Below are 8,761 nucleotides of genomic sequence, written 5' to 3' on the forward strand. Positions count from 1 at the left end.
CGCCTTTGCTGCAGTGCCGTCCGGGCCGCGCCGTGAGCCATGGGCATGGCCGCAAGGCGAGTTTCCGATGCGCTAGCGAGCAGACACTGCAGCAGGAGCGGCGGCGGCGGCTGGATCGGCATTCTTAGCGCAGAGCAGGTCTGCGCAGGAGCGTGCTTGGAATTGCGCGCTGCAACAGTCGAGTGATCGCTGAGCCAGGCGTATTCCGACTCCGCGAAGATGTAACGCGTTCAGGCTGCGGCGCGTCCTGGATCATCATCCCCGCGCACCGCGACCGCCGCCAGCGTGCACCACTAGACCGGGTGTATTCGCCGCGCCTCTGCGCGCTGCCCTTCGTTTTCCCCCGAGCGCCGCACGGGGTGTGTCTGCTCGTCCGGCCGGCTCGATCGCACCGCGAGAATCTGCTGAGGCAGCGACGAGCATCGCATCGTCAAGCGAGAGCGGTTCCTCTCCATTTCCCGATGGCCTGGTTGTGAGGATGCGGCGGCGCTAGCGACCGCAGCGCCTCGAGAGCACCGAAGGAAGACACCATGACGGTGGTCGGTGTGAAAAGAGCAGACGAAGCCCCTGCGACGCAGAGTTACCCGCAGGACACATACGAACTCACACATGCCAGCCACGATTTCTGCGAGCGAGTGGTCATCAACGTGTCGGGTCTTAAGTTTGAGACTCAGCTGAAGACCTTGGCGCAGTTTCCCGAGACCCTGCTCGGAGACCCCCAGAAGAGGATGCGCTACTTTGACCCGCTGCGCAACGAATATTTCTTCGACCGCAATCGACCGAGTTTCGACGCCATCCTGTACTATTACCAGTCCGGGGGGCGGCTGCGGCGGCCGATAAACGTGCCCTTCGATATCTTTACGGAGGAGATCAGATTCTACGAGTTGGGAGAAGAAACGATACTCCGGTACCGTGAGGACGAGGGCTACGTGAAGGAACCGGAGAAACCTTTACCTGAAAATGAGTTCCAGAGGCAGGTCTGGCTCCTGTTCGAGTACCCCGAGAGTTCGAGCGCGGCTCGGGGCATCGCCATCGTGTCCGTGCTGGTCATTCTCATCTCCATCATCATCTTCTGCCTGGAGACTCTCCCCATCTTTCGTGATAAATCAGTCATAGATTTGGAGGTGCACCTAATAACCATCAATGGAACGTACTCCCCTTCGTTTGAATTTCTAACCGACCCTCTGTTCATCTTGGAGACCATTTGCATTATATGGTTTTCCTTTGAACTGATTGTGCGTTTTTCCTCTTCTCCGAGCAAGCTCGACTTTTTCAAAAACATCATGAACATCATTGATATTGTTGCAATCATGCCCTACTTCATCACACTCGGTACAGAGCTAGCTCAGAATAAAGGGTCCAATGGCCAGCAGACCATGTCTCTGGCGATCTTGAGGATTATCCGACTTGTCCGGGTTTTCCGTATTTTTAAGCTTTCGAGGCACTCTAAGGGCTTGCAGATTCTTGGACACACATTAAGGGCCAGCATGCGAGAACTTGGACTTCTAGTGTTCTTCCTCTTCATTGGAGTCATCCTATTCTCCAGCGCTGTATTCTTTGCAGAAGTCGATCAGAAGGAGACTTTGTTTACCAGCATCCCTGAATCGTTCTGGTGGTCACTGGTAACCATGACTACAGTAGGATATGGAGACATGAGTCCGACAACTGTTTGGGGCAAGATCGTGGGTTCACTCTGCGCCATTGCAGGCGTGCTCACTGTCTCCTTGCCAGTGCCAGTCATTGTCTCTAACTTCAATTACTTCTACCAGCGTGAGACAGAGGGTGAGGACCAGTCAATGATAGGCAGTGAGTTGTGCTCTCCCACTGCTACCAGTCTCAAGAAAGCCATAAGCTTTCATTCGGGGAGCAAGATGGAGTACCAGGACATGGAGGAGGATTTCAATGAAAACATTGATGGAAATAGAGAAGAGGACCTTAAACTCAGCAATTGCAATATTGCTAACCCTCACTATACCTTTGGAAGTAAAATTGTTACCGATGTCTAACCATCTCCATCTGTTGGCGTTAGGAAGGACCGGCAGATTGGCAGTTGTAAGTTGGCAATGAGTGCATGCCTGCAGTGGCACATTGTCGCTGAGTCATTGTGTTACTGCCTGCTTTGCAATTTGCATACGCCTCCTTTACCTTGGCCACAACGTACCTTGGCCACATCGTGCAGAGTAAACGTAGTTGCACCTCTAGGGGGCACTACGATTTCTCTGCAGATGTTAAGTGTTTTAAGTTTGCCAAGAGCATAAACGACACTCTGTCTGTCCGATAGTGAAGTTTCACAAAGTGAACTTCTGAACTCAAAGGACTGTCTTTTGCAACGCACTAATATAGGTCAAAACCACACCGGTTATGTTAAGACCACACTGACCGTAGAAGTTAGGTCAAGACTGTTACACCAGTATACAGCTTTGTTGACTGACAGGTTGTGCATATAAGAAGTATACAAATAATAAGAGCAATCATACTGTTGACAGACTCTGCAATTACACGATTTATTTAATAAATTAAATAAATAAATGAAAAAAACATGACATAAAACAAATATTTATATTAAATGCATGTTAATATTTTTGCACATTGTAAAAGACTGCTTTAATGGTCCCCTTTTGATGACCGCACAGCAAGTATCTAAATATTTGCGCTCAGGAGCAGGAAAGAGTCGATACATGTTTTTGTACACGCTGAGCGTATGGCGGGTGGCCTATAGTGCGTCAAAGTTAGGGTAAGTGATGGTAGAGGGTTGCAAGTTGCAGGTGCAATTATTGTGCGGGACACAAGAGTAAAGAGTTATACATTAATGGAGCCTGGTTCCTTTGCACACCGATAAATGTGATATAAACTGAGTACCGCTTTTGTATCTACATCCGGTTTTTGACCCTCATTTCCCTCCAGTGGTAAATTCAGCTGCAGCAAAATTATCAAAAGCCGATATACCGCAGATGTTCGCTGAGATATCCTTTCGTTTCTATACCGAGGAAGAAAATGACGGAATAAATCGAGCAGTTAGATACAATCACAGTGCAGTTATTACATTTTTTTGTTTTTTTTCAAAATCTCTTTAGACTATGATCGAATCTGCCCCAGGCTTTCAGTGGGTGATAGGTAAGCTTTTATAAAACCTGCAGTGCTGATTTTGAAAGCTGCACAAAGGGGTGCTGCGTAAGTGAGTATACATCCAGAGCGTTCCTGGCAAAGGATGAACTCGTTTGAACGCATTAGTGGGAAGAGATCAATTATGGGAAAACTGGAAGGCCAGGCTAATATGGAGGGCGTCTTGGATGGAAATGGCTTGCCTGTTAATGCTGAAGCCGACATTATCTGTGCTGAACAATAAATTCCTTCGGTCGTGTGTTAAGTCTCTTAATTTGACCATGAGTCCAAGATGTTTGCTCTGACACTGTACGATCCAGGTTCTTTAATGTACCCCTTAGAAAATGTAGTTTAGTATCTTGCATTACTCTAACATGAGTGCAGAGTAGTCTCTAGTACTGGAAACAAAAAAGAAGAAAACTTTAAAACTGGGCCTATCTATTACTTTCTGTACTATCCAGGTACGCGGCTGTGCTTTAGACCCACGCAGTACTGTCTGCATTGCACTTTAACTGAAAGTTACAAGTTTACTATTGGTAATTTTAAGGGATATATTAAATCTCAGGGAAGAAAGAATGACATTTATGTGTTCCGATAATCATTTGTCAATTTTATTTCATTGACAACCTGTTGCGTCCGTTAATTAAGTTCATTATTTGGATCAAATGCAAATTATAGGCCGATAGTGTTTGGGTCGCATGTTTTGTTGATGTCCTATGGAAAGTTGTTTTTAAAACTTTTTTTAAAGTGCTCTATTTAACTCCAAATTCCCAGTTGAAATGTTAAGTTCGGTATTCTTATTTCTCATTCCAATATGTATGTTTGAACATTCTTCACATGTATCCCTTATGTGCGGTGCTTATTTGCTAGGCTGCATGAGCTCTGGAACTAAAATCAACAAAAACTCCTAAATATCTAATCATGTCAACAATACAAGGATCAGAAGTACCAGAAAACACCTTTTTGCAGTGTTTTGAGAACATACATCAGGTTTACATATACATATACTTTCTGTAGCTTACAATCCATTATGTAGTTTAAGTTTCACTGCATTGGCCAGTTATAATGTACAGAACTTGATAAATGACTATCAAATGCAGGAAGTGTTGCTTTTGTTGTAAACGACAGATTGTTCCACGAAATTCCTAAACAAAAGCAGCCTAATGTGTAATGGTGCTTTAATTGCGGGTTCCCCGATGGCAGCAGTAACAGAATGTCCGCTTCGTTCTGGTCCAGCTTGTCCTGGTATGTAGTTGCAGATGTCAAAGGTGCTCCGATGGAAAGCTTGTACATGTAAGCTCTGAACAGAGCTTGAATCCTCGTCCGTCCTCACTATAACAAGGAGTGTGATCAAGCAATACGAGGAAATTTTCACGTCCGATTGAAGATCACAACTAAATGAACTCTGGATCAGATCTACATTTGTTTTTGTCCAACATAATGCTGGAAAAGAACGCCTCCACCATTGGATCCTTTGCTGGTGCATGCGGTGGTCTCTTCCATGGAGACTTGCCTTGGATGTAAGCTGTCCAGGATGGGAATTCTCAGGGAATCGGAGCTGTGGTGTGGACAGCTGGTAAGGGAGGTTTGATTAATGCCTTAAAATGCTCAACAAAATCCTATTATTTTGTAGATTTACACATATTTGAAAAAGATTTATTTTTCCTTGCTTTCTAAATGAATTACACATTATCTGATACATACAGTGCCTTCAGAAAGTATTCCCACGCCTTGACCTTTTCACATTTTGTTGATTTACAGCCTGAATTTAAAATGGATTAAATTGAGACTCGTCACTGATCTACACAAAATACCCCATAATGTCAAAGTGGATTTTTTTAAAATACATTCTTACAAAATAACTAAAAATAGAATACAGAAATATCTAATTTACATAAATATTCAACCCCCGAAGTCAATACTTCGTAGAAGCGCCTTCGGCAGTGATTACAGCTTTGAGTCTTCTTGGGTATGTCTGCATCAGCTTTGCACATCTGGATTTGGGGAATTTCTCCCATTCTTCCTTGCATATTTGCTCTAGCTCTGTCAAGTTGGATGGGAAGCGTCGGTGAACAGCAATATTCAAGTCCATCCACAGATTCTCAATGGGATTCAATTTTGGGCCGAGCCAATCAAGAACATTCTCATTCTTATTCTGAATCCATTCCAGAGTTGCTTTGGCTGTATGCTTGGGCTCATTGTCCTGTTCGAACGTAAATAATTGCCGCAGTCTAAGGTATTTCGCACTCTAAAACAGGTTTTTCCTCAAGGATGTGCCTGTATTTGGCTCCATTCATTGTTCCCTCTATCCTTACAAGTCTCCCACTCTCTGCTGCTGAAAAGCATCCCCATGCATGATGCTGCCACCACCATGCTTCATGGTCGGGATGGTGTTAGATGAGTGATGAACTCTGCTTGTTTTCCGCCAGACATAGCGCTTTGCATTCAGGCCAAAGAGTTCAATTTGCGGCTCAACAGACGACAGAATATTTTGCCTCATGCTCTCAGTCATTCTCGTGCCTTTTTCCAAACTCCAGGTGTGCTGTCATGTACCTTTTTTCTCAGGACTGGCTTCCGTCTGGCTACGCTCCCATAAAGCCTTGATTTGTGAAGTGCTGCAGAGACCGTTGTGCTGCCGGCAGGTTCTCCCATATCAGCCAAGGAACTCTGTAGTTCTGTCAGAGTGGTCGTTGGGTTCTTGGTCACTTCCCTGACCAAGGTCCTTCTTGTCGGATTGCTCCATTTGGTTGAATGGCCAGCTCTAGAAAGAGTCTGAGTAGTCCCATATTCTTTCAATTCACTAATGATGGAGCTCACTGTTCTCTTGGGAACTTTCAGCACTCTAGAAATCGTTTTGCACCCTTCGCCAGATCTATGTCTCTTCACAATTCTATCTCAGAGTTCTACGGACAGTTCCTTGTACTTCATGGTAGAGTTTCTGCTCTGACATGCACTGTCAACTGTGGGACCTCATATATAAAGGTGTGTTTCTTTCTAAATCATATCCAATCAATGAAATTGGCCACAGGTGGACTCCAACCAAGTTGTGGAGACATCTCAAGATTGATCAAAGGAAATTGGATGCATCTGAGATAAATTTGGAATGTCATAGCAAAGGGGTTGAAAACTTATTGACTTGAGACATTTCAGCTTTTCATTTTTAATTATTTTATAAAAAATATATAAAATATAAATTCCACCCTGACATTATGTGCTTTTATGTGTAGATTAGGGACAAAAAAAATCTCAATTTAATCCATTTTAAATTCAGGTCAAGCTTCCGTCAAAACGTCAAGGTTGTGAATACTTTCTGAAGGCACTGTACATATTCACTAAATATCAAGATAGCTCCTTGGTGGTACCTTTGAGTTGCTACTCCTGATATTTATTCTAGGAAAATGGGATCTGACTATAAACATCCACCCTGGTGAGGTAAAGGCAATGTTTTTTTTATCACAAAGCAGCCATTCTTTAGCTCTTATTCTAAGTAATTTTTAAAAAAGATTTAACTTTATTTTTCAAACAAGACTTGAAAGAAGGTTGAAATTGGAGATAAACATGTTACAAGATCACCAGACAATTTTATGTGTCCTGCAAGCTGTTTCTGCTGAAGTTATCGACTGATTACCATGAGGGATTCGAAGGACATTAAAAGTCAGGGCTTATAAGTGCATTCATCAGAAGTCAGTGCTGTTTCCTAATTCCATATATTGTTGTGGACCTAAGCACATAATGTCCATCTGTTAGTTAGGTCTCGGGTGAATCCACCTTTGTAAATTTTTGATTACACCTACACTTTACCGCACTATTCAGGGCAGGTCTTCTGCTCGGTCAGCAATTACTGAGATTGGGTAGACTGAAGCTTTGAGAGGTGGGGTAGCAGAAATGGTGCATTGGCATAAAAATGTGATTCTCATTTCCTGGAGGACATTCAGTTGGTCATTATGATGCTTTCAGGCCAGAGAATGATCATATCCGAAGAGTGAAGAAATAGCAGATGTAACAATGTACTGGTGCAATGCTGATCCATAAGCACGAGTGCAAGTTATTTATTTTTTAACAGATCATGTAAAAAAATTTACATTACATTTTTTTACGTATTTTACTTTATTCTTTTTACATAGGGCCATTCTAGTTTTTACATATCCAAAAATGACAATGACTAATCCAAAAATGACAATTTTCACCTCCCCGCTCCATTTATATTCATACATCCCCTCTCCATTTCCTTCCCTTACTCCTCCCCTCCAATTCCCTTCCCTTACTCCTCCCCTTTTTTCATGTCTGTCCTCCCAATTTTCCATCCAATTCACATATTTTTTGTTTTTTAAATTTTATTTTGAGCTGTGACATTTGATAAAATATTGTGGACACGTCATGGACTGATGGAAATGTGCTCTCATGTTTTCTTCTCATGCCCAGGACCACCACAGCGTTTACAGTGCTCTGCGGACGACAAGGAATGGGCTTACAATCAAGGCACCTTCAGCCAAAGAGGATATCCACCTTGGCAAAAACAAACAGAGAGCTGCAAGACTTGGGCACAATGCCAGCACAAGCCGAAATGGAGAGAAAAAGGAATGTTGTTCCGTAAGACTTTAAATGTGCAAATGGACGTGACGGCTTCACCATTTTCTGCTTTCAGATACAAAATAGGAAACCTTTACTCCTTTTACAGTTACAAGAAGCATGGCTTGTTTCGTTGCTATGGAAGTGCATGAAATATTTGTCAATACTCATAAAATAGAAACAGCATTTGACATGACATCTGTAGGAAGGTTTTTTTTTGATCTGTAAAAAATCAACCTGAAACCATGCCACGCACACATTCAGACCTACCTAGCCAAAGGTACACCTCAGATTACACCATCCTGAAAAATGGTATCGCTGTATCACTTTCCAGGGTGCTGTCATCAGGCTCTCCGAACCAAAGTTCTATTGCAGTTACCGAAGCACCAAACTGTTCCACATGTCCCAACATCCCATGACCCAACTTAAGTGCATGGCTATTGCTTGCCTCACATAGAGAAGGCCATGACCGGGTGGTGGCATGAGGAGCTCTCCCAAAGTAGGAGCTTCAGATAAAAAAAATTCTTAAATGGACTTGCACTTTAATAGTTGAATTAAGTGCAGATATTCATTCCTCCCAAGCTGTAAGTTTAAGGAGGAACCCAAGAAATGATGGAGCATGGAAAACTTATAAAATGGCCGACAGCGAATCCATCATAGTTTGTACAGCGCCAATTTATTGTTCAATTCAGTTTGCAAATGTGAAAAAATGCATGTCGATGAGAACATAGTATCTATGCAGTTAATTTATGTCTCTATTTATAACGGTTTGGTAAAATAATGTAATTAATTTCAACACAATACATGTAAATGAACAAACCTGTACATTGTCTGCCTGATGGAAGTACATTTTTAAAAGCAATGCTTTTGCAATGTGTGAGAACTGGATTTATGGGAGAGGCTTGGGAACAGCTACTGCTTAAACACATGTGCATTGCATGTACACACACACACACACACACACACACACAAACACACACACACACACACATAGACACACATATACACACACACACACACACACACACATAGACACACATATACACACACCAACACATACACACACACACACACAAACACACACACACAC

The 8,761-nt window shown here is 43.0% G+C and overlaps 1 protein-coding gene across 1 annotated transcript; it reads left to right on the forward strand.

The window, feature by feature from the left end:
• Window positions 1-400: 400 nt before the first annotated feature.
• LOC137423945 (potassium voltage-gated channel subfamily A member 1-like) lies at window positions 401-8,652 on the forward strand. The gene is made up of 2 exons (XM_078774685.1): window positions 401-4,678; window positions 7,525-8,652. The coding sequence occupies exon 1, from the start codon at window positions 531-533 to the stop codon at window positions 2,004-2,006; it is 1,476 nt and encodes a 491-aa protein (XP_078630811.1). The 5' UTR covers window positions 401-530; the 3' UTR covers window positions 2,007-4,678; window positions 7,525-8,652.
• Window positions 8,653-8,761: the final 109 nt, after the last annotated feature.

Source organism: Myxine glutinosa, chromosome 3, assembly GCF_964187855.1.
Source record: "Myxine glutinosa chromosome 3, kmMyxGlut1.1, whole genome shotgun sequence".
Classification (NCBI taxonomy): domain Eukaryota; kingdom Metazoa; phylum Chordata; class Myxini; order Myxiniformes; family Myxinidae; genus Myxine; species Myxine glutinosa.

Bases quoted from the DNA above. Each gene is read 5' to 3' on its own strand.
- LOC137423945 (XM_078774685.1), top strand. From the start codon at position 531: ATGACGGTGGTCGGTGTGAAAAGAGCAGACGAAGCCCCTGCGACGCAG.